This window comes from Pristiophorus japonicus, chromosome 15, assembly GCF_044704955.1.
Source record: "Pristiophorus japonicus isolate sPriJap1 chromosome 15, sPriJap1.hap1, whole genome shotgun sequence".
Lineage (NCBI taxonomy): Eukaryota > Metazoa > Chordata > Chondrichthyes > Pristiophoridae > Pristiophorus > Pristiophorus japonicus.
Window position 1 is genome coordinate 178,117,195 of NC_091991.1, and position 26,292 is coordinate 178,143,486.

The window sequence follows — 26,292 nt, forward strand, 5'->3', positions numbered from 1 at the left end:
ACAACTATTAAAGTCAAAGTGACTGGACTGTACAAGCTGTCCAGCACAAAGTTCAGTCATTTCACAAAATAGTCTGTGGCTGTGGTTTGGTTCGTGCCAACTGTTGTGTCCCGGAACTGCAAACGCTGTTCAGCACTGAGAAACATTGCAGCTGGATATCGGGCTTGGTTATTAGCCATAAGAACAGATAATGCTGGAAGCTCTCAGCCAGCCAGGCAGCCTCTGTGGCGAGAGAAACAGAGTTTAACGTTTCAGGTCGATGACCTTTTGCCAGCACTGGAAAAAGTTATAGTTGTATCAGTGTTTGAGCAAGTGTAAGGGGCAGGGAATGGAGGGAGGCAGGGAAACAACAAAAGGGAAGGTCTGTGATAGGGTGGAAGGCAGGGGAGATTAAATGACTAAAGAGATTGTATAGTGTTACAGTACATACATTAACATGCATACATAATAACACTCCCCCCTAAGCCTTTCCCAAGTCCTTATTGCCATGACATGGGGAGATGATCAGTAGTGGACGGTGGGAGGTTGTGGTGAGGGTTGTGTGGGTGCTAGGTGTGTTCATGGCTGCACTCATCCATTCCCCCCCACCCCGCCCATACATAGACCATGTGGGGTTCACTGTTGGAGGATTCCGCAGTGGTGGAGCAAGTACATGTTGTCATGGGTAAGATACATACATTAACATGCATACATAGCAGGGATGATGGTGCGAGGCAAAAGGAGATGGTAATGGGACAAGTTAAGAAAGAAAAAGTGGGCCGAGAGTAGCTGTAAATGGCGACAGCAGAATCATTTCCAGTACGCGCTGTCCGAAAAGAATGGGAGCAGTGGTTATGATCTGAAATTGTTGAGCTCAGTGTTGAATGCAGAAGGTTGTAAAGTGCCTAATCGAAGCTCCCATTGAACTTCATTGGAACAGTGTAGGAGGCCGAGGACAGAGGTCAGAAAGGTCAGAGTGGGAGTGGAGCGGAGAATTAAAATGGCAAGTGACCGCAAGCGTTTGAAGATTGAATGGACATGTTCCACAAAGTGATCACTCAATTCTGCTTTGGTTATCAGCCACTTCCTTAGCAATTGCACATAATCGGACACCGTGGCTGGTTCCTCTACCTCCAGCTGCTTGGGCCTATTCCTCGCTCGCACTCCCACAGTTGGCAGAACCCTTCCACACAGTGCCAACAACTTCTCTTATCTTGCTCGATTTTAAAATTCTCATCCCGGTTTTCAAATCCCTCCATGGCCTTGCCCCTCCCTATCTCTGTAATCTCCTCCATCCCGACGATCCTCAGAGCAACGTTCCCTCTGAGCTGTGCAGCGCTCAGCCATTCCTGCGCCGCCTGGGACCGACTTTACCCATGTTAAATTTTGCACATGTACAAAATTGTGAATGGGTCACGCAGCCCTTAAAAGGTGCTGTGCACCCAAAAGAAAAATTAGGGGGAACATTGCCTCTGAGATTTCTGCATTCCTCCAATTCTGATCTTTTGCAAATCCCCGATTTTCAACAATTCACCATTGGCGGTCGTGCCTTTAGCTGTTTAAAACCTAAGCTCTGGCGTACCCTCCCTAAACCTCTCCACCTCTCTTTCCTCCTTTAAGCCCTTCATTAAAACCTACCTCTTCGATCCTCTATCCTAATATCTCCTTATAAGAAAATAAGAACATAAGAAATAGGAGCAGGAGTAGGTCATATGTCCCCTCGAGCCTGCTCCGCCATTCAATAAGATCAGGGCTGATCTGATCATGGACTCAGCTCCACTTCCCTGCCCGCTCCCCATAACCCCTTATCCCCTTATCGCTAAAAAAATCTGTCTATCTCCACCTTAAATATATTCAATGACCCAGCCTCCACAGCTCTCTGGGGCAGAGAATTCCATAGATTTACAACCCTCTGAGAGAAGAAATTCCTCCTCATCTCAGGTTTAAATGGGTGACCCCTTATTCTGAGACTATGCCCCCTAGTTTTAGTTGCCCCTATGAATGGAAATATCCTCTCTGCATCCATCTTGTTGAGCCCCCTCATTATCTTATGTTTCAATAAGATCACCTCTCATTCTTCTGAACTCCAATGTGTATAGGCCCAACCTACTCAACCTATCTTCATAAGTCAACCCCCTCATCTCCGGAATCAACCTAGTGAACCTTCTCTGAACAGCCTCCAATGCAAGTATATCCCCTTCCTCAAATACAGAGACCAAACTGTACGCAGTACTCTAGGTGTGGCCTCACCAATACCCTATACAGTTGTAGCAGGACCTCTCTGCTTTTATACTCTATCCCCCTTGCAATAAAGGCCAACATTCCATTTGCCTTCCTGATTACTTGCTGTACCTGCATACTAACTTTGTGTTTCATGCACAAGGACTCCCAGGTCCCTCTGTACTGCAGCACTTTGCAATTTTTCTCCATTTAAATTATAATTTGCTTTTCTATTATTTCTGCCAAAGTGGATAACTTCACATTTTCCCACATTATACTCCATCTGCCAAATTTTTGCTACTTATGTGGCTCGGTGTCACATTTTGTTTGATAAGCGCTCCTGCGGCTGGAGCGCGTTGGGACGTTTTACTACGTATAAGGCGCTTATATAAATGCAAGTTGTTGTTGTGGTGTGCAAAGTTTTCTCATCAAAACTAACATTGGATGCGGAACTCATTGCGTGTGCAATATATCGCCGGCAGCTTAGATTTAAAGGTCAGTGGTCTGCATACGGGGACAAATATATCCATGGAAAGCCCACTGTCCAATTTGGCATTTGATGGAGGCTTGGAAGGATCCAGTGGCAGAAATGTGTCGTGTTTGCCCGAGGGTTGAGCCTTGCCCTGAGCAGTGATTATCAGCAGCTCAGCATGCAGGAGCTGTCAGATTCACCTGTGAAATGGAAGGGGCAAAGGCGGGTCTCCTGTGACCTATACAGGTAGGTGGGGCAGGGTCTCCAAAGGTGGGTCTTGGGATTGTGATGGCCGTGGACATAATGATGCCCATTTAAAACAGAGATGAGGAGGAATTTCTTCTCTCAGAGGGTTGTAAATCTGTGGAATTCACTGCCTCAGAGAGCTGTGGAAGCCGGGACATTGAATGGCTTTAAGACAGAAATAGACAGTTTCTTAAACGACAAGGGGATAAGGGGTTATGGGGCGCGGGCAGGGAAGTGGACCTCAGTCCATGATCAGATCAGCCATGATCGTATTAAATGGCGGAGCAGGCTCGAGGGGCCATATAGCCTACTCCTGCTCTTATTTCTTATGTTCTTATGATGTCGTTGCACCACCATATGTTGCCTACTCCATGAAACCTACTTCCTCGTCCAACTCATGCAGCGCTATCGGAACCTCAAAAAGGATTTCCGATCTTCATCACCTTGGTGCTATTTAAATTGCAGCAACAATCAAGAAAACTGCAGGAAAGTATCGGCAACAGGAAAGAATGAAGCAAATACAAAATGGCACGCCCACCAGTGAGTACAACCAATAAATTAAACAAAATGCCAAGAATTATGAATGCTAATTGAAAAAAGAGTCAAATTTAGGAAAAAGAGAAAAGACTTGTATAACGTCTTTAATGACCTCAAAACGCCCCAAAGCACTCTACAGCCAATGAAGGACTTTTGAAGTTCCGTCACTGCTATATTGTAGGAAACATGGCAGACAATTTGCACACAGTAAGGTCTCACATGCAGCAATGAAATAATGACCAGATAATATGTTTTTAGCATTGTTGGTTGAGGGATAAATATTATCCAGGACACCGGGGAGAACTCACCTGCTCTTCTTCCAATAGTATCTGTGGGATCTTTTACGTCCACCTCAGAGGATAGGCGGAGCCTCGGTTCAACATCTCATCCAAAAAGCGTCACCTCCCACAGTGCCACGCTCCCTCAGTACTGCACTGGGAGTGTCAGCCTTGAACCCACGACCTGCTGACTGGGAGGCAAGAGTGCTACCATTAGGAAGGTTATTAGACGCATAGTTATCAGGCGTGGAGTTATTAGGCTCAGGGCTATTAGGCATCGGGTTATTAGCCTCATGAATATCAGGTTGTGGGTTGTCAGATTCTGGAATATGAGGATCAGAATTATTTGACTGAGGATTATCAGATTTAAGGTTATGAGGCTCAGGGTTTCTGAGCCTGGACATTATCAGACATTGTTAGTTGACAGTGAATTTCATTTGCAATTTTTAAATCCAACCGCCCACAGCACCTGCTCAGCCTGCTCTTGATTCATTGCACCCTCTCATTTTGGAGTATATTGGCGGAGTTGTCTCTTGATTGCCAATTCCAAATCATTGATTATACATTGTGAATAGCAAAGATCCCAGGGTTGATCCTTAGTGAGCTGGGTTATCAGGCCAGTTCTGCGTTTTCATGATCAGGATTATCAAAAGTGATTATTAGGCTCAGGGCTGTTAGGTTTGGGATTATGGTTTTTGATCTTGGTTCCCAGGCTCTAAGTAATAAGGCTCTGGATTATTAAGATTGGGATTCTCTGGGTGTTATTATAGAATCATAGAAATATACAGCACAGAAGGAGGCCATTCAGCCCATCATGTCTGTGCTGGCCGAAAAAGAGCTATCCAGACTCCCACCAACTTCTGGATGAAAAGGTTCTCCTCAACTCCCCTCTAATATTTCTACCAATTACTTTAAATCTATGCCCCCTGGTTATTTCAAAATTCTCATCCTTATTTTCAAGTCCCTCCATGGCCTCGCCCCTCCCTATCTCTGTAATCTCCTCCAGCCCCACAACCCCCCCCCCCCTCCCCCCGAGATGTCTGTGCTCCTCTAATTCTGTCCTCCTGAGCATCCCTGATTATAATTGCTTAACCATCGGTGGCCATGCCTTCTGTTGCCTGGGCCCCAAGCTCTGGAATTCCCTCCCTAAACCTCTGTACCTTTCTTTCCTCCTTTAAGACGCTCCTGAAAACCTACCTCTTTGACCAAGCCTGCGCTAATTTCTACTTATGTGGCTCGGTGTCAAATTTTTATCGCATAATACTCTTGTGAAGTGCCTTGGGATGTTTCACTACTTTAAAGGCGCTATATAAATACACGTTGTTGTTGTTATTGATCTCCCTGCTAAGGGAAATAGGTCATTCCTATCCACTCTATCTAGACCCCCTCATAATTTTATACACCTCAATTAAGTCTCCCTTCGGCCTTCTATTCTAAAGAAAACAACCCCAGTCTATCCAATCTTTCCTCATACCTAATATTCTCCAGTCCTGATAAAACTTTGTAAATCTCCTTTGTACCTACTCTGGTACAGCCACAACTCTCCTGTAATGTGGTGACCAGAACTATATGCAGTACTCTCGCTGTGGCCTAACTAGTGTTTTTTACAGTTCCCTGCGCTTATATTCTATGCCACGGCTAATAAAGGAAGGTACAAGGTTGATACATCTGGAAATACAAGGCGCAAGGCTATCAGGCTTGGGTTAGTAGTGGAGACCTTTAAAATCAGTTTAAACCAATTTGTGCGGTAAATCAGTCAAACACAGCTTCTGCCTGGTTTCCCACCCATTTAGTTATGACTTTTACCTTGGCATCTGGGAGGCAACGCACCATTCAGGCTCTGGGTAACGGGAGTTCTATTGATAATTACAGGACCCGAGATAATCTCCTACTTCTGCTTTATATAATCATACCTGGATCATTAGAATCATAAAAATTTACGGCACAGCAGGAGGCCATTAGGCCCATCATGTTTGTGCTGGCCGACAAAGAGCTATCCAGCCTAATCCCAATTTACAGCTCTTGGTCCGTAGCCCTGTAGGTTATGTTACTTCAAGTGCACATCCAAGTACTTTTAAATGCAATGTGGTTTCTGCCTCTACTCCCCTTTCAGGCAGTGTGTTCCAGACAGCCACTAGGTGAAAAACGTTCTCCTCAACTCCCCTCTAATCCTTCTACCAATTACTTTAAATCAATGCCCCTGGTAATTGACCATTACTAAAAGCCATGAGAATTATCTGGATAATGGAGATTCTCATTTTTTTTATATTCGAGCCTGTTTACAGCCCTTCATGATCTGTTAAAAATATTTCACCTTCTCTCGCTCCCTGTCCAACATCCAAGAATGAGTCTCTTTTGCATAATTGACCTGAATCCATTGTGTTTATGTTGCATTGTCCATGTTACTCTTATAATTTCTTTCTATCCAGTGTTCTCTCCTATCCCTTCTGTCAGCTCCACGCATCCATGCTTTAATCTGCACAATGTCCTTGGTCATTTTAGTCACTGTTATTCCTATTGCATTACACTTTTCCTTCAGCATCTAGACTTTAAATGACCTTTTGCTGCACATGTTCTGAGCGTGTGTATACAATACTTAGCTCTTCAGTTTTATTTTCCCCCTTTAGTTTTTATTTCTAATCTTCCCCCCCCCACCCCCCCGCCTTTCCTTGTTGCAGACTTGCCCTTTCTTTAGTACTAATGCATATCGCAATGGTATGTTTAAATGAGGAAAGCCATTTGGCCCATCTGGCTCATCCTTGCACAGAAACCTACTGCCTCACTGTCGTAGCATCCAACTGCCCATTGAATGACTTCAAAGTATTTGCCTCTGCTGCCCAATCTGGGAAACCAGTCTCGGTATTAAATGCCCTTTGTCTGAAGAGCTTCTCAACATTAGTCCTGAACTTGCCTTTTACCAATTGACATTCTAATTGGGTTCAAGCCCCACTCCAGAGACTTGAGCACAAAACCTAGGCTGACACTCCAGTGCAGTACTGAGGGAGTGCTGCACTGTTGGAGGTGCTGTCTTTCGGGTGAATCGTTAAACCGAGGCCCTGTCTGCCCTCTCAGTTGCACGTAAAAGATCCCATGGCACTATTCCAAAGAAGAATAGAGGGGAGTTCTCCCCAGTTTCCAAGCTAATATATACCCCTCAATATCAGTAAAAAAACAGAGGACCTGGAGATTAACACATTGCTGTTTGTGGGCGTTTGCTGTGCACAAATTGATTGGCGTGTTCACTACATTACAACAGTGACTACACTTCAAAAGTACTTCATTGGCTGTAAAGCATTTTGGGACGTCCTGAGATCGTGAAAGGCGCTATAGAAATGCAAAGTTTTTTTTTCTTTTAGATTCCCTTGTCCACAGTCATGTTTTCATAAGAACATAAGAACATAAGAAATAGGAGCAGGAGTAGGCCATATGGCCCCTCGAGCCTGCTCCGTCATTTTATTCGATCTTGGCTGATCCGATCATGGACTCAGGTCCACTTCCCTGCCCGCTCCCCATAATCCCTTATTCCCTTATCGGTTAAGAAACTGTCTATCTCTGCCTTAAATTTATTCAATGTCCCAGCTTCCACAGCTCTCTGAGGTAGCGAATTCCACAGATTTACAACCCTCTGAGAAAGGAAATTTCTCCTCGTCTCAGTTTTAAATGGGGGGCCCCTTATTCTCTGGAATCAACCGAGTGAATCTTCTCTGAACTGCCTTCAAAGCAAGTATATCCTTTCGTAAATATGGAAACTAAAACTGCACACAGTATTCCAGGTGTGGCCTCACCAATACCCTGTATAACTGTAACAAGACTTCTCTGCTTTTATACTCTATTCCCTTTGCAATAAAGGCCAAAATTCCATTGGCCTTCCTGATCACTTGCTGTACCTGCATACTAAACTTTTGTGTTTCATGCACAAGTATCCCCAGGTCCCGCTGTACTGCAGCACTTTGCAATCTTTCTCCATTTAAATAATAACTTGCTCTTTGATTTTTTTTTGTCAAAGTGCATGACCTCACACTTTCCAACATTACACTCCATCTGCCAATTTTTTTTTCCACTCACTTAGCCTGTCTATGTCCTTTTACAGGTTTTCTGTGTCCTCTTCACACATTGCTTTTCCTCCCATCTTTATATTGTCAGCAAACTTGGCTACGTTACACTCGGTCCCTTCTTCCAAGTCATTAATATCGTGTTATGTATGCAATAAAGGTTCAAACTGAGTACTGTCTAACTAAGCAAGATACAACCTTGGCTCTGCTTTATTTAGGCCCAAAGTGCCTGACTCTCAAAATGGCTGGCCTTTTATACCTGAGCAGCACCGTGTGTGTGCTGCTCAGTGGCCTCCAACAATGACGCCATCTGGTGGCTACAAACAGAATGTACATACATGACAATACCTCCCCTGAGATCTTCTCACAGTCGTTCAAAGGTTGAGACTGTCCGGTGATTTACGCTCCCGGGTTGACCATCTCAGTTCGATTCCAGCCTTGGGTGAGTGTGCAGGGTCTGTTGTGGCTGATGGCTGGATGACTGACTTGTTGGGGGTGGCAGTGACCATGTCAGGAATTGCAAGTCCATTTTTATTGAACAGGTCTGTGATGGAAATTCTGGGTTCACTGATGACCCTTGAGTCCTCTGAGGACTGCTGGTAGGTTGGTTGTTCAACGATGGTTTCTTCGTCCGACTGTTCTGGCTTGTCTGTGTGCTTCAGCTTTGTCTGATCCATGTGTTTCCTGTAAGTTTGCCCATTGTTGAGCTTAATAACGAATGCTCTGTTGCCCTCCTTGGCCATGACCATACCAGCGATCCATTTGAGACCCTGACCAGAATCCAACACATGTACAGGATCATTAACAGAAATCTCGCGTGACACAGTTGCGTGATCGTGGTACCCTTGTTGACTTTGTCTTCTGTATTCAACATGATTATTTAAATCCGGGTGTACCAAAGATAGCTTGGTCTTAAGACCTCTTTTCATCATGAGTTCAGCAGGCGAGACCCCTGTGAGTGTGTGGGGTCTTGTCCTGTAACTCAGCAGTATGCAGGACAAGCGGGTCTACCGTGACCCTTGGGTTACTCTCCTCATGCTTTGCAGATAGGGAAAGGGTGACCATCAGGCAGAGCAGGAGCAGGAAGGCAGTGCAGGGCTCCCCTGTGGTCACTTCCCTCCAAAACAGATATACCGCTTTGGATATTGTTGGGGGAAATGGCTCACCAAGGGAAGGCAGCAGTAGCCAAGTTCATGGCACTATGGGTGGCTCTGCTGCACAGGAGGGCAGGAAAAAGAGTGGAGGAGCTATAGTGGTAAGGGATTCTATTGTAAGGGAGATAGATAGGCGTTTCTGCGGTTGCAACCGAGACTCCAGGATGGTATGTTGCCTCCCTGGTGCAAGGGTCAAGGATGTCTCGGAGCGGCTGCAGGGCATTCTGAAGGGGAAGGGTGAACAGCCAGTTGTCGTGGTGCATATAGGTACCAACGATATAGGTAAAAAGCGGGATGAGGTCCTACAAGCTGAATTTAGGGAGCTAGGAGTTAAATTAAAAAGTAGGACCTCAAAGATAGTAATCTCAGGATTGCTACCAATGCCACGTGCTAGTCAGAGTAGAAATAGCAGGATACCTAAGGTGAATACGTGGCTTGAGGAGTGGTGCAAGAGGGAGGGATTCAAATTCCTGGGACATTGGAACCGGTTCTGGGGAAGTACAAACCAGACGATCTGCACCTGGGCAGGACCGGAACCAATGTCCTAGGGGGAGTGTTTGCTAGTGCTGTTGGGGAGGGGTTAAACTAATATGGCAAGGGGATGGGATCCTATGCAGGGAGACAAAGGGAAATAAAATGGGGCAGAAGCAAAAGATAGAAAGGAGAATAGTAAAAGTGGAGGGCAGAGAAACCCAAGGCAAAAATCAAAAAGGGCCACATTACAGCAAAATTCTAAAGGGACAAAGAGTATTAAAAAGACAAGCCTGAAGGCTCTGTGTCTCAATGCGAAGAGTATTTGTAATAAGGTGGATGAATTAACTGCACAGGCAGCTATTAACGATTAAGATATAATTGGGATTACGGAGACATGGCTCCAGGGTGGCCAAGGTTGGGAACTCATCATCCAGGGTTATTCAACATTCAGGAAGGATAGACAGAAAGGAAAAGGAGGTGGGGTAGCATGGCTGGTTAAAGAGGAAATTAACGCAATAGTAAGAAAGGACATTAGTTTGGATGGTGTGGAATCTATATGGGTAGAGCTGCGGAATACCAAAGGGCAAGAAAACTCTAGTGGGAGTTGTGTACAGACCTCCAAACAGTAGTAGTGAGGTTGGGGATGGCATCAAACAAGAAATTAAGGATGCATGCAATAAAGGTACAGCAGTTATCATGGGCGACTTTAATCTACATATAGATTGGGCTAACCAAACTGGTAGCAATGCGGTGGAGGAGGATTTCCTGGAATGTATTAGAGATGGCTTTCTAGACCAATATGTCGAGGAACCAACTTGAGAGCTGGCCATCCTAGACTGGGTGTTGTGTAATGAGAGAGGATTAATTAGCAATCTTGTTGTGCGAGGCTCGCTGGGGAAGAGTGACCATAATATGGTAGAATTCTTTATTAAGATGGAGAGTGACACAGTTAATTCAGAGACTAGGGTCCTGAACTTAAGGAAAGGTAACTTCGATGGTATGAGACGTTAATTGGCTAGGATAGATTGGCAAATGATACTTAAAGGGTTGACAGTGGATAGGCAATGGCAGACATTTATAGATCACATGGATGAACTTCAACAATTGTACATCCCTGTCTGGAGTAAAAAATAAAACGGGGAAGGTAGCTCAACCGTGGCTAACAAGAGAAATTAGAGATAGTGTTAAATCCAAGGAAGAGGCATAGAAATTGACCAGAAAAATCAGCAAACCCGAGGACTGAGAGAAATTTTGAATTCAGAAGAGAAGTACATAGGGTCTAATTAGGAGGGGGAAAATAGAGTATGAGAGGAAGCTTACAGGGAACATAAAAACTGACTGCAAAGGTTTCTATAGATATGAGAAGAGAAAAAGATTAATGAAGACCAACGTAGGTCCTTTGCAGTCAGAATCAGGTGAATTTATAACAGGGAACAAAGAAATGGCAGATCAATTGAACAAATACTTTGGATCTGTCTTCACTAAAGAAGACACAAATAACTTTCCAGAAATACTAGGGGTTCGAGGGTCTAGTGAAAAGGAGGAACTGAAGGAAATCCTTATTAGTCAGGAAATTGTGTAAGGGAAATTGATGGGATTGAAGGCCGATAAATCCCCAGGGCCTGATGGTCTGCATCCCAGAGTACTTAAGGAAGTGGCCCTAGAAATAGTGGATGCATTGGTGATCATTTTCCAATATTCTATTGACTTTGGATCAGTTCCTATGGACTGGAGGATAGCTAATGTAACAGCACTTTTTAACAAAGGAGGGAGAGAGAAAATAGGGAATTATAGACTGGTTAGCCTGACATCGGTGGTGGGGAAAATGTTGGAATCAATTATTAAAGATGAAATAGCAGCGTATTTGGAAAGCAGTGATAGGATCGGTCCAAATCAGTGTGCATTTATGAAAGGGAAATAATGCTTGACAAATCTTCTAGAATTATTTGAGGATGTAACTAGCATGGATAGAGAATTGGCTAACTAACGGAAAGCAGAGAGTCGCGATAAATGGGTCATTTTCCGGTTGGAAATCGGTGGTTAGTGGTGTGCCACAGGGATCGGTGCTTGGACCACAACTGTTTACAATATACATAGATGACCTGGAGGAGGGGACAGAGTGTAGTGTAACAAAATTTGCAGATGACACAAAGATTTGTGGGAAAGCGGGTTGTGTAGAGGACACAGAGAGGCTGCAAAGAGATTTAGATAGGTTAAGCAAATGGGCTAAGGTTTGGCAGATGGAATACAATGTCGAAAAATGTGAGGTCATCCACCTTGGAAACAAAAACAGTAAAAGGGAATATTATTTGAATGGGGAGAAATTACAACATGCTGCGGTGCAGAGGGACCTGGGGGTCCTTGTGCATGAATCCCAAAAAATTAGTTTGCAGGTGCAGCAAGTTATCAGGAAGGCGAATGGAATGTTGACCTTCATTGCGAGAGGGATGGAGTACAAAAGCAGGGAGGTCCTGCTGCAACTGTACAGGGCATTGGTGAGGCCGCACCTGGAGTACTGCGTGCAGTTTTGGTCACCTTACTTAAGGAAGGATATACTAGCTTTGGAGGGGGTACAGAGACGATTCACTAGGCTGATTCCGGAGATGAGGGGGTTACCTTATGATGATAGATTGAGTAGACTGGGTCTTTGCTCGTTGGAGTTCAGAAGGATGAGGGGTGATCTTATAGAAACATTTAAAATAATGAAAGGGATAGACAAGATAGGGGCAGAGAGGTTGTTTCCACTGGTCGGGGAGACTAGAACTAGGGGGCACAGCCTCAAAATACGGGGGAGCCAATTTAAAACCGAGTTGAGAAGAAATTTCTTCTCCCAGAGGGTTGTGAATCTGTGGAATTCTCTGCCCAAGGAAGCAGTTGAGGCTAGCTCATTGAATGTATTCAAATCACACATAGTTAGATTTTTAACCAATAACGGAATTAAGGGTTATGGGGAGCGGGCGGGTAAGTGGAGCTGAGTCCACGGCCAGATCAGCCATGATCTTGTTGAATGGCGGAGCAGACTCGAGGGGCTAGATGGCCTACTCCTGTTCCTAATTCTTATGTTCTTATGACAAGGGAGAACCAGTGGATGTGGTATATTTGGACTTTCAAAAGGCTTTTGACAAGGTCCCACACAAGAGATTAGTGTGCAAAATTAAAGCACATGGTACTGGGGGTAATCTATTGACATGGATAGAAAACTGGTTGGTGGACAGAAAGCAGAGAGTCGGAATAAACGGGTCCTTTTCAGAATGGCAGGCAGTGACCAGTGCCACAGGGTTCAGTGCTGGGACCCCAGCTATATACAATATACATCAATGATTTAGATGAAGGAATTAAATGTAATATCTCCAAGTTTGCAGAAAACACTGGGTGTCACTGTGAGCTGTGAGGAGGATGCTAAGAGGCTGCAGGGTGACTTGGACAAGTTAGGTGAGTGGGCAAATGCATTTCAGATGCAGTATAATGTGGATAAATGTGAGGTTATCCACTTTGGTGGCAAAAACAGGAAGACAGAATATTATCTGAATGGTGACCGATTAGGAAAAGGGGAGGTGCAACGAGACCTGGATGTCATGGTACATCAGTCATTGAAGGTGGGCATGCAGGTACAGCAGGCGGTGAAGAAGGCAAATGGCATGTTGGCCTTCATAGCTAGAGGATTTGAGTATAGGAGCGGGGAGGTCTTACTGCATTTGTACAGAGCCTTGGTGAGGCCACACCTGGAATATTGTGTTCAGTTTTGGTCTCCTAATCTGAGGAAGGAAGTTCTTGCTATTGAGGGAGTACAGCAACGGTTCACCAGACTTATTCCCAGGATGGCAGGACTGACATATGAGGAGAGACTGGATCAACTGGGCTTGTATCCACTGGAGTTTAGAAGAATGAGAGGTGATCTCATAGAAACATAGAAACATAGAAACATAGAAAATAGGTGCAGGAGTAGGCCATTCGGCCCTTCTAGCCTGCACCGCCATTCAATGAGTTCATGGCTGAACATGCAACTTCAGTACCCCATTCCTGCTTTCTCACCATACCCCTTGATTCCCCTAGTAGTAAGGACTTCATCTAACTCCTTTTTGAATATATTTAGTGAATTGGCCTCAACAACTTTCTGTGGTAGAGAATTCCACAGGTTCACCACTCTCTGGGTGAAGAAATTCCTCCTCATCTCGGTCCTAAATGGCTTCCCCCTTATCCTTAGACTGTGTCCCCTGGTTCTGGACTTCCCCAACATTGGGAACATTCTTCCTGCATCTAACCTGTCTAAACCCGTCAGAATTTTAAACGTTTCTATGAGGTCCCCTCTCATTCTTCTGAACTCCAGTGAATACAAGCCCAGTTGATCCAGTCTTTCTTGATAGGTCAGTCCCACCATCCCGGGAATCAGTCTGGTGAACCTTCGCTGCACTCCCTCAATAGCAAGAATGTCCTTCCTCAGGTTAGGAGACCAAAACTGTACACAATACTCCAGGTGTGGCCTCACCAAGGCCCTGTACAATTGTAGCAACACCTCCCTGCCCTTGTACTCAAATCCCCTCTCTATGAAGGCCAACATGCCATTTGCTTTCTTAACCGCCTGCTGTACCTGCATGCCAACCTTCAATGACTGATGTACCATGACACCCAGGTCTCTTTGCACCTGCCCTTTTCCTAATCTGTCACCATTCAGATAATAGTCTGTCTCTCTGTTTTTACCACCAAAGTGGATAACCTCACATTTATCCACATTATACTTCATCTGCCATGCATTTGCCCACTCACCTAACCTATCCAAGTCGCTCTGCAGCCTCATAGAATCCTCCTTGCAGCTCACACTGCCACCCAACTTAGTGTCATCCGCAAATTTGGAGATACTACATTTAATCCCCTCGTCTAAATCATTAATGTACAGTGTAAACAGCTGAGGCCCCAGCACAGAACCTTGCGGTACCCCACTAGTCACTGCCTGCCATTCTGAAAAGTCCCCATTTACTCCTACTCTTTGCTTCCTGTCTGACAACCAGTTCTCAATCCATGTCAGCACACTACCCCCAATCCCATGTGCTTTAACTTTGCACATTAATCTCTTGTGTGGGACCTTGTCGAAAGCCTTCTGAAAGTCCAAATATAGCACATCAACTGGTTCTCCCTTGTCCACTCTACTGGAAACATCCTCAAAAAATTCCAGAAGATTTGTCAAGCATGATTTCCCTTTCACAAATCCATGCTGACTTGGACCTATCATATTACCTCTTTCCAAATGCACTGCGATGACATCCTTAATAATTGATTCCATCATTTTACCCACTACCGATGTCAGGCTGACCGGTCTGTAATTCCCTGTTTTCTCTCTCTCTCCTTTTTTAAAAAGTGGGGTAACATTGGCTACCCTCCACTCCATAGGAACTGATCCAGAGTCAATGGAATGTTGGAAAATGACTGTCAATGCATCCACTATTTCCAAGGCCACCTCCTTAAGTACTCTGGGATGCAGTCCATCAGGCCCTGGGGATTTATAGAAACATATAAAATTCTGACAGGTTAGAGGCAGGAAGAATGTTCCCGTTGCTGGGGAGTTCCAGAACCAGGGGTCACAGTCTAAGAATAAGGGGTAAGCCATTTAGGACCGAGGTGAGGAGAAACTTCTTCACTGAGAGAGTGGTTAACCTGTGGAATTCTCTGCCGCAGAAAGTTGTTGAGGCCAGTTTGTTAGATATATTCAAAAGGGAGTTAGATATGGCCCTTACGGCCAAAGGGATCAAGGGGTATGGAGAGAAAGCAGGAAAGGGGTACTGAGGTTGAATGATCAGCCATGATCTTATTGAATGGCGGTGTAGGCTCGAAGGGCCGAATGGCCTGCTCCTGCACCTAATTTCTATGTTTCTATGTTTCTATGATAATTTGTCCTACGCATTCAGTTGGATGCAGGCTTGAATGGTGCTGACCTTACATGTTTTGTGCCATTAAGTTTCACAAACTCCTGAAACTCCTGATTGGTGAAGCACGACCCATTGTCGCTCACCACTATGTCAGACAGACCATGTGTCGCGAACATGACATTGAGATTCTCTATGGTTGCCGTGGACATGCTGAATTACATGATTATGCATTCTATCCACTTCGAATAAGCGTTCATCACCACTAAAAACATCTTGCCCAGAAAGGGATCTGCAAAATCTACATGGATCCTGGACCAAGGTTTTGATGGCCACAACCACAGACTCAACGTCGATTCCGCTGGTGCTTTGCTGAGCTGCATGCAAGTGTTGCACTGATGCACGCATGCTTCCAGCTCAGAATCAATTCCTGGCTACCATACATGGGACCTGGCAATGGCCTTCATCATCACTATACCAGCGTGTGTGCTGTGTAACTCACGCATGAACTTCTCTCTCCCTTTCTTGGGCATTACAACGCAATTGCCCCACAATATGCAATCTGCTTGAATAGACAGTTCGTCTTTGCGACGAATTTATGGTTTGGCGTCCTCACAAAGTTGCTTAGGTATGGCAGACCAATCCCCTTTGAGGATGCAACCCTTTACCACCGATAAAATTGGGTCCTGGCTGGTTGGCTGGTCCAGGTCTTAACTTGTTGAGCCGTGACAAGGGTTCCTTCATTCTCAAAAGCATCCCTGATTAACATTAGATCCGCCGGTTGTGGCGTTTCCACCTCTGGTGTGGGCAACGGCAATTGGCTCAAAGCATCGGCACAATTCTCTGTGCCAGGTCTGTGGCAAATCATAGGCAGATAATGTCAGCGCCCACCTTTAGATGCGGGATGAAGTGTTGTTATTGATACCTTTGCTCTTGGTAAACAATGAAATGAGCGGCTTGTGATCAGTTTCTAATTCGAACCTCAGATCGAACAGGTATTGACGCATCTTTTTAACACCGGACACACACACTAAAGCTTCTTTTTCTACCATGCTGTAGGCTCTTTCTGCTTTAGGTAAACTTTTGGATGCATACGCGACAGGTTGAAGTTTCCCCCACTCATTGGCTTGTTGGAGTACGCAACCAATTCCATATGACGATGCGTCACAGGCCAAAACTAAACGTTTACATGGGTCATAATGTACCAGCAGCTTGTTCGAGCAAAGCAGATTGGTGGCTTTCTCGAAAGCTCTGTCTTGCGATGCGCCCCACACCCAGTTGTCACCTTTTCTCAATAGCATGTGCAGTGGTTCAAGTAAGGTGCTCAATTTAGGTAGGAAGTTACCAAAGTCGTTGAGTAGACCCAGGAACGAACGCAGCTCCGTCACATTCTGAAGCTTGGGTGTATTCTTGATGGCCTTGGTTTTCATGCCAGTAGGTCTGATGCCATCAGCGGCGATTTTCCTCCCGAGGAATTCAACCCCCAGTGCCATGAAGACGCACTTCGAGCATTTCAATTTGAGTCCCACTCTATCCAAACTCTTCCAGATTGTTCAGATGTTCCTTGGAGTCACGACCGGTGATCAGGATGTCATCTTGGAACACGACGGTTCTGGGAACGGACTTCAGTCGACTTTCCATATTACTCTGGAATATTGCTGCAGCTGAGCGAATTCCGAAAGGGCACCTGTGGTAAATAAACAGTCCTTTGTGCATGTTAATGCACGTAAATCTCTTCGACGTCTCAACCAACTCCTGTGTCTTATAAGCCGACGTCAAGTCCAGTTTTGTGAACGACTTCCCTCTGGCTAGCGTCGCAAACAAGTCATTAGCCTTTGGTAACGGGTACAGATCTTGTTTCGAGACCCTGTTCATCGTAGCCTTGTAGTCTCCACAGATTCTGACTGTGCCATCACTTTTCAGCACAGGAACAATGGGGCTGGCCCCATTGGTGATCGGTGATATGATCCCTTCACGCTGGAGTCTGTCCAGTTCAATTTCGACCTTCTCCCTCATCATATACGGCACTGTCCGAGCTTTATGATGGACGGGTCTTGCATCTGAGTCCACGTGGATCTGCACCTTGGCTCCCGTGAAGTTGCCGATACGCAGTTCGAACAACGAGGGGAACTTGCTCAATACTTGGGCACACATATCTTCCTCCGATGACACTGCCTTTATGTCATTCCAGTCGCAACTGATTTTCTCCAACCAGCTCCTGCCGAGCAGCGTTGGGTCATTGCCTGGAACAATCCACAGCGATAACTCGTGAACCGCACCATTATATGACACGTTAATTTGTGCACTGCCAATCATCTTTATCAGTTCTTTGGTGTACGTGCGCAGCTTGACGTTAACAGGGCTCAGCCTGGGCCTCACAGTCTTAGTATCCCACAGCTTATTAAATGCCCTCTCGTTCATGATCAATTGGCTCGCCCCCGTTCCATTGATACTGGTATCCCGTTAAACTTCACATTAATCAAAATTGGTTTACTCTTGGTCATGAAGGAGTACAGTCCATACACTTTCTCCTCTGGCATCTCGGATTGCGTATCCGGATCCACGCTATTCTGACTCTCATCCTCCACGTGGTGTGTCGCAGCACGCTTGCTCATCTGTCGACACTTGCGCTGGAGATGCCCCACTCTCAGACAGCCTTTGCAACTCTGTTGCTTAAATCGGCACTGCTGGTGTCGATGATTTCCCCCACAACGCCAATACGGAGAAGTTGGATACATTCCCGCTGGCAGACTTTGGGCAGAGGTTTCACGAACGCAGCCGGATAGGCCCTGCTATGTGCCGCTCTGCCGACCGCCGAATCAATCGCATTTACAGTACTTGCCAAGGTTCGGTTCTTCACCGCAATTTGATTTAGACTCCTGTCCGCCGTCATACATTGAGCGATCTGGATGGCCCTTTTTAAATCCAATTTCTCCACCGCCAGAAGTTTGCGCAGAATCACCTCGTGGTTGATACCGATAACAAAGAAACCCCGCAGCATGTCTGCCAACACCGTCCCGAACTTGCACGGTCCTGCTAGATGTCTCAGGTCGGCAACGAATTCCGCCGCACCCTGGTCCTCCGATCGAACGTGTGTATAAAATCTGTATCTCGAGATGATGATGCCGTCATCTGGCTTGAGGTGCTCCCGTACCAATGTCCTCATACGTTTTCTCTGTTGGATCACTAGGCATGAGTAGATTCTTTATCAGACCGTAGATTTTTGAACTGCACACAGTGAGGAACACGGCCCGGCGCCGATCTGCATCGTCGACCCCCTTCATTTTGTTGGCTACGAAGTACTGGTTCAAACGGCTCACAAAGTCTGCCCAATCTTCTCCCTTCAAGAATCGCTCTAAAAATCCAATCCTGCTTATTGTGTTCCTAACACAGATGAGACTGCACACAGGGAGGTTAAAGTAACAGTGACCTCAGTCTTTATTATGACACTCCAGAGTGAGGAACAGGCCTTAGGGGCCGGCTTATATACAGCGCTCCCAAGGGATGCTGGGATCCCTTGGGACTTCAGGGGATGTGCTCCCTGGTGGCGGAACATGGGAGTGCATGCTTTACAGATACACAACACTGGTCATTTTGCAAACAAAGTTTCTTGTATTCTTGTTGCCAAATGTTATGTATGTAATAAAGGTTCAAATTGAGTACTGTTTAACTGAGCAAGTTACAACTTTGGCTCTGCTTTATTTAGGCCCAAAATTCCTGACTCTCAAAATGGCTGGCCTTTTATACCTGAGTACGTGCTGCTCAGTGGCCTCCAACAATGACGCCTTCTGGTGGCTACAAACAGAATGTTCATACATGACATATAGATTGTAAATAGTTGGGGTCCCAGCACTGATCCCTGAGGCACCCCATTAGTTACTGATTGCCAACCCGAGAATGAACCATTTATCCCGACTCTCTGTTTTCTGTTCGTTAGTCAATCCTTTATCCATGCTAATATATTACCCCCAACCCCGTGAACTTTTATCTTGTGCAGTAACCTTTTATGTGGCTTGAAATAGTGCTTCAAATTAACCTTTTCCATTCCATTTGGTATGTAATACACTGCTAGAATATGCCCTCTCAAACACCTCCTTTCAAGGTTGGAGAATGTCATGTTCTCTTAACCTATCTGGATAATTCAGTCCTCTGAGACTAAGAACCATCAGCGTTGTGGCCTTTCTCTGCACAACTCCCACGGATTTGGATGGGGTTCCTGTGAGACTCAACCACTCAGGTACCAGTGGCTCCATCACTTAAACTGTCCCATAAAAAGGCAGAATTTCTAAAATTGACAACGTTTTTCATACAATGTTTACGATTCAATTCATTCTTCTTATCTCATCCAAAGCGATTGCCTCGTCAACATGATACTAGAGAAACGAGGACTACTTTCTTGTTCACAAACCAGTAGTTTGAAAAAAATCTGAAGCAATCTTGCGCTTGCTTTCATGGTCAGTGAGTGGTAGCTGTAGTCATGGAAACCACCCCCTTGCTGCGACTGCCTCTAAAGTGTCTATAAAAAAAAATCACTACACCAAGGTGAAACTTCCACTCCATTCTTGTGAACACAAAAGTCCCACAAATACATCGTGGGATACAGTTTATGAAGCTGTCAAACACTCACTCCATGCTCACTTGTGAAGGACTGTGTAACTTGCTCACGACTTAGTTGCTGGTGAGTAACGGTCTTCATGATTTGAACATGGCTATTCTTCGTATTTGGTATCTTCATTTGCCTACCTGACAGCAGCCACTACATGTGAAAGTAATTCATTGTATGTGAGGCATCTTAGCATATTGCTGAGGTGTTACAAGGTGCTATACAAAAGGAAGGTTCAATTTTTCTATTCCCTATTTCTATCTTGCCCTGTGTTATGATCAGGTCCCTCCCCAAACACACAGTAATCACAAAATCAGAGAGTTGTGAATTTTTGGAATTCTCTACTCTACCTCAGTAGTTGAGTATATTCAAGGCTGAGATTGTTCAATTTTTGGACTCGAGGGGAATCAAGGGATATGGGGATTGGGGGCAAAGTGGAGTTGAAGTCCAAGATCAGCCATGATTTTATTGAATGGCGGAGCATTTGATGTGCTAAAAATCTCTGCCTTAACTTGGGTCCACCCAAGACTTTTCCAGCACCATTCAATACCATTAACTTTTGATTTACCTCTTCTACCAATCATTTCACACAGCTCATACCATTTTAGTTTGCCCTTTTTTTTAAGCTTTCTCCAAAGTTAACATTCCCACTTAAGGGAGGGCGGGAGCAGGGGGAGAAAGGGAAAGATTTTGTTGAGCCAGCAGAAGATGCACGATTATCCTGCAATTTCTCCCCTCCCTGATGATTATAAAAAAAATGAAGATTTGGTTGTGTGGCAAGTTGCCAATGTGAGCCATTTTTCTACAATTCTGAGGCAAGAGGACATGCAAGTATCTCCCAGAGGACAAAATTATGCATCATGTGGAACAGGATTTATTTAATGGAAAGCGCAAGTGCAACCTTGAAACTGGAGCTGCTTTTAAAAATTGTAAACATTTTGGGAAAGCTTTAAACTTGACAGAAGGGCAATCACTGGTATTGCTCTGTCAAATTCATATAGCTTCCCTTGCATAGTTGGTTCTCAGTGAAATCAGTTGATGGCAGTTGTCCATCTCATGGTAGTTCATAGTGGAGCTAAGTCCATGATCAGATCAGCCATGATCTTATTAAATGGCAGTGCAGGCTCGAGGGGCCAAATGGCCTACTCCTGCTCCTATTTCTTATATTGGCCATGGGTCCACAAACACTAGTTGTGCAGTAAACTTGAAGGGAAAACTGAATTATAAGCAGATCGCACACTTGTCTCTGTCACAGAAGGTTGGAAGTTCAAACCTCACTCCAGAAATTTGAGTACATAATCCAGGCTGACACTCAGCAGTGCTAAGGTAGTGCTGCACTGTTGGGAGGTGTCGACTTTCAGATGAGACGTTAAACCAAGGCCAGCTCTGAATAAAAGATCCTATTCAAAGAGCAGGGGAGTTCTCCCCGGTGTCCTGGCCAATAATTATCCCTCGTCTAAACAGATTATCTGTCGTTATCTCATTGCTGTTTGTGGGAGCTTGCTGTGCGCAAATTGGCTGCTGAGATTCCGACATGACAAGTGATTACACATTGGCTGTAAAGCACTTTGGGACGTCCTGAGGTCAGGACAGGTGCTGTATAAATGCAAGTCCCATCCATTCTTTCAGATACAACTGCTGGGAGGTAAACCCAATACAGATCAGGGAGGAGATGCAATGAGATAATTTAAAGAATAAAAGTTCAAAAGGTTTGGCGGGGGGGCGCACAGGGCACAGGCCCCAGATGCCAGGCCCTGGTCCCTGCAGCAGATTCAGGCCAAGCAACGGGACAGGAAGATTCTGGAAGTGTTTGAACAGGGAGGGAGGCCCCGAGGTGCTCAGTTACACCGAGATCTTCAGTGTGGCGGCGGGGGCAAATCCAGCGGCGCCGGAACCGTGTCACCACAGCAACCAGAGGGGGAGGCTGGACGGTGATTAATTGCCTAGGCCTCGAGGTAGTTTGGGGGAGTTGGGGTGTGATTTGGGGGGGGGGGTGGAGGAAAAGCAAGCGAGGCCCCGAAACTCCGAGGCCGGGGCTCTGGTCGCCAGCCTCGGCCCTCAGGAAACCCTTAGCAACAGGAACCGGAAGTAGCTCGCTCACGCCATTCAAAACGGCTCAACTGTCTCCTGCCCACCTCCCGACGGCTGATGGGCAGCTCGCTGACCAATCGGAGGAGCAGCTAGCCGAAAGGGACAGGCGCCTGGCCAATCAGCGCGGCCAGAGTGGGCGGCACTGCCGGCAGCGCGGCGAGTTTGCTCCCCTCCCCCCGCGGCGCGAGCATGACCGGTGCCGCACCAGTGACGGGCAAGTCTGGCGACCAATCGGAGAGGCGCCCGGGTCGTGGGGGACAGCTGCTCGGCCAATGGGAGGGCAAGAGGGGGGAGTGGGCGGGACTTCCGGCCGTACGGCGAGTTTGCTCCCCTCCCCCCGCGGCGCTATCGCCTGACGACCATCATCCTTTGCCGACACTATGGGCTTTTCTTCATATAAATAATCGGAGCCGCGGCGGCGGCGGGCGGCGCTTTGGGGGGGTGGAAAGCGGCGGAGGCGGCGCAGGGACAGCTTGCGGCCCGGGATTGCGCGGTGGCGGCAGCGCTTGTGGTGCGGCTCCTGTCATGAGTCCGGCCGGGTGCTCCCATGTGAACAGTTTTAAGGCGGACAATTGGAAGCAGAGCCTGCGAGTGATTTACCAGTGCTTTGTGTGGAGCGGGACTGCGGAGAGCAGGAAAAGGAAGGTAAGGGTCGGGCCGGGTGCTGGGGCAGGAGCCGGGCGGTAGGGGCTCGCTTACAAGGGCAGCCTCGCACAGGGAAGGGTGTGGGGAGGGGTGGGGGAAGCCTCTCTCACTGGGACAGTGAGGGGCAGAGATACAGTGCGAGGGAGAGGTTCCCACACAAGCAGAGCCTCCCACACAAGCAGAGCCTCTCGCTGATGCAGGGAGAGTCTCTCTCACTGGGACTGATGCAGGGGGAGGCTCTCACTGGCACAGTGATGGGCAGGGATACAGAGGGAGGCAGTCACTGGGACTGATCCAGGAGGAGTCTATTACTGGGACTGATACGGGGGAGGCTCTCTCTGGCACAGTGATGCGCAGGGATTCAGAGGAAGTCTCTCGCACTGGGACTGATGCAGGGTGAGGCTCTCGCACTGGGACTGATGCAGGGTGAGGCTCTCGCACTGGGACTGATGCAGGGTGAGGCTCTCGCACTGGGACTGATGCAGGGTGAGGCTCTCGCACTGGGACTGATGCAGGGTGAGGCTCTCGCACTGGGACTGATGCAGGGTGAGGCTGTCTCGCACTGGGACTGATGCAGGGTGAGGCTCTCTCTCACTGGGACTGATGCAGGGTGAGGCTCTCTCACTGGGACTGATGCAGGGTGAGGCTCTTGCACTGGGACTGATGCAGGGTGAGGCTCTTGCACTGGGACTGATGCAGGGTGAGGCTCTCGCACTGGGACTGATGCAGGGTGAGGCTCTCGCACTGGGACTGATGCAGGGTGAGGCTGTCTCGCACTGGGACTGATGCAGGGTGAGGCTGTCTCGCACTGGGACTGATGCAGGGTGAGGCTGTCTCGCACTGGGACTGATGCAGGGTGAGGCTGTCTCGCACTGGGACTGATGCAGGGTGAGGCTGTCTCTCACTGGGACTGATGCAGGGTGAGGCTGTCTCTCACTGGGACTGATGCAGGGTGAGGCTGTCTCTCACTGGGACTGATGCAGGGTGAGGCTGTCTCACACTGGGACTGATGCAGGGTGAGGCTCTTGCACTGGCACTGATGCAGGGTGAGGCTCTCTCTCACTGGGACTGATGCAGGGTGAGGCTCTCACTGGGACTGATGCAGGGTGAGGCTCTCACTGGGATACAGGAGGAGCCTCTTGCTGAGACTGATCTGGGGGATGCTTTCACTGGCATAGTGATGGGCAGATATATAGTTGGTACCTCACTAGCAGGGATCCATTTGGTGCCCCTCTCTAGCAGAGTTACAGGGGGAGGGACATGGGTGGACTCTTGTATCTCTGTCCATCATTGTACAAGAGGAGCCTCATTGGGACTGGTGAGGGTGAGACTCTCACTAGCACAGTCCAAGCTGAGAGCGTGCAGAAATCAAGCGCAGGCAGTGGAAAGAGCGTGCGGCAAAGCAGTCCCTCCCACCTGTGAAAGGGCCTGTGGCTCTCGAGTTGGACTGTTCAGCCACCAAAGAACTCACTTCAGGAGTGGAAGCGTGTCTTCCTCGATTCTGAGGGACTGCCTATGATGGACAGAGATACAGAGGGAGCCTCATTTGCAGTGGTGGGCATACGGGGAGAGGGGGTGCCTGACTAGCACAGGGGCACAGATACATTTGGTGTCTCTCACTGGCAATTGAAGGACAACCTCACAGGGGAGCCTCCCACAGGCACAGTGAGGGGCAAAGTTACAGGGGAAGGTATATGGGTAGACTGTATCACTTGTACAGTGAGGGACAGAGATACAGGGGGAGGCTTTCACTGGCAAAATAAAGGTCCATAAAGCTGATCTTTCATGTAACAAGGCTGAATTATGAGCAGAGGTTAGAAAAACATGAAGATGAATGAGAGGACCTAGAAGTACATTACATTAAAATGCAGAAGGTTAATGCGTAGTTTCAGATTGGATCATAACAAGGTTGCAAATTGATCAAACTGTCAGGTTGGGACTGACGTCTGGAAATGATTGATGCCTGGGATAGTCAAAAACAGGAGTCATTGAAGAGGAAGTTGAAGAATAGTAGGTTTCTATGGAAGGGTGATCTTGGGACTTGTGGCTTCCCTTATCTGCATTTTGTGACTGGCAGTGCTCTATACATCCAGCAAAACAAGGGTTATAATTGGTGGCTATTCACACTATGTGGTCAGACAGCCCTTATTGTCCGAGACAAACTTGTACTCTGGCACCATGGACCGACTCTCATCAACCCAGCACAACCAGGGAAACTGGCTCGACAGGAATGCATCTCCTCAGAATAAGATAGGTTGGGGTAAGTTAGAATCTGTGTGTGTTCGGACACTGGAGTTCTTGTGTTTCTAAGCAGCCTTTTTGCAGGGGCTGTTTCTTTGTGCACTTGATAGTTGTGATGAGACGCAATGGAGATCCCTCCCCTCAACGGGGCACACCCGCAGCAGTAGCACAGTAAAGGGTGCTATCCCTTATGTGGTGCCCCAGAATATCTGTCCTAAGGGGACCAGCTTACAGGAGTGCAACATACAGACAATAAGGTGAGGAGAACTTGTGGTGTTGGGATATAAGGGGGTTGCGTCTGCACATGGTTCAGAAGGGGTTGCATGTAAAAACAGAATCTGTATACAGCTCAAAGATAAGGGGCCCTTGCACTATTGGATCTCACAACCATATAAAAAGGCACCGCCTTATTCTGGTCAATGAAAGTGCAGGAGAGGCGATGTGTAATTATCAATGTATGCAGGATAACGTACTAACAGAAGTTGTTTGCTGTCACACCATCTGGGTGCATTAGGAAGGAATTCCTGCCCATGGAGTATAGGGAAGGGTGCACAGATATACTAGGGCTGATTATTATTTGCTAGTACAACATTATCAGGAAGTTGAAATATAATCTATGCTGACATATTCCACGAATAGGGGGGGAAAAGCCTGAGAATTTTTAGAACTTTCTAGATATATGCAACTGTAAACTTTTAGTAACATTAGGTTCTGTACAAGTATAAATTAACAGCACTGTGCTGGTTGTTTTTATCTCCACTGCAATGTTGCAGTACCTAGCCTCAAACACAGAACTTTACTCATTTTATATTTTTATGCAAGTGTCATGTGCAAATATCCATTGCATCCTGGTGTAATGGAGTGCTCCACCTTGCTGTTTTTCTCTTTCTGTCTCTTCTGCCTTCCCCGCCACCATGTCACGAGCTCCTTTTCTATGCCTCTTTCCCACTTTCCTGATGAATGTGGATCCCTTCAGAGAATGCTTTGTACTTTTCCCTGCCCACTCCATGAATAAGGATTCTCTGTAACCTGTATGCTACACTATGGTGTTTCTTCTTCCTACACCTCTTTACAAGTTAGTCCAATCAAGGATCCTGGACTGTGCATTCTTTTTCATGTCCTATTTTTGTATCTATTGAGGAAGAAGTGCGTCTTGTTTTATAGCATGATGCATAAGCACATCAGACTAGCATCTATAAAATCCTCCCAATCGGCTCCTCGGTAGTATGCAATTGACTGGTGCTTTGTGACAGTGGAAGGTGGGTGGCACGTGTGTGTACTGTGGGACATTTAAGTTGAAACTAGTTTTTCTTTTTGTGGGGCGGGGGGGGTGTTTAGCAATGCCCTCATAACATTTAATGACCACTTTTTAAAATGGGCCTTCTGTTTGGGGACATAACAGCTGTTATTTCATCACTGACAAAATTTCACACATTGATTTT

At 46.6% G+C, this 26,292-nt stretch overlaps 1 protein-coding gene across 3 annotated transcripts in view; it reads left to right on the forward strand.

Moving 5' to 3' along the window:
* The first annotated feature begins 22,241 nt into the window (after window positions 1-22,241).
* The window catches only part of usp22 (ubiquitin specific peptidase 22), a 114,838-nt gene continuing 110,787 nt past the window's right edge, over window positions 22,242-26,292 (forward strand). Inside the window, exon 1 of one of the 3 annotated variants that reach the window (XM_070901363.1) lies at window positions 22,242-22,609. In XM_070901363.1, the coding sequence (XP_070757464.1) occupies window positions 22,490-22,609 (120 nt within the window). In that variant the 5' untranslated portion in view covers window positions 22,242-22,489. The remainder of the gene's footprint in view (window positions 22,610-26,292) is intronic. The other 2 variants (XM_070901362.1, XM_070901361.1) reach the window with 2 other exon arrangements.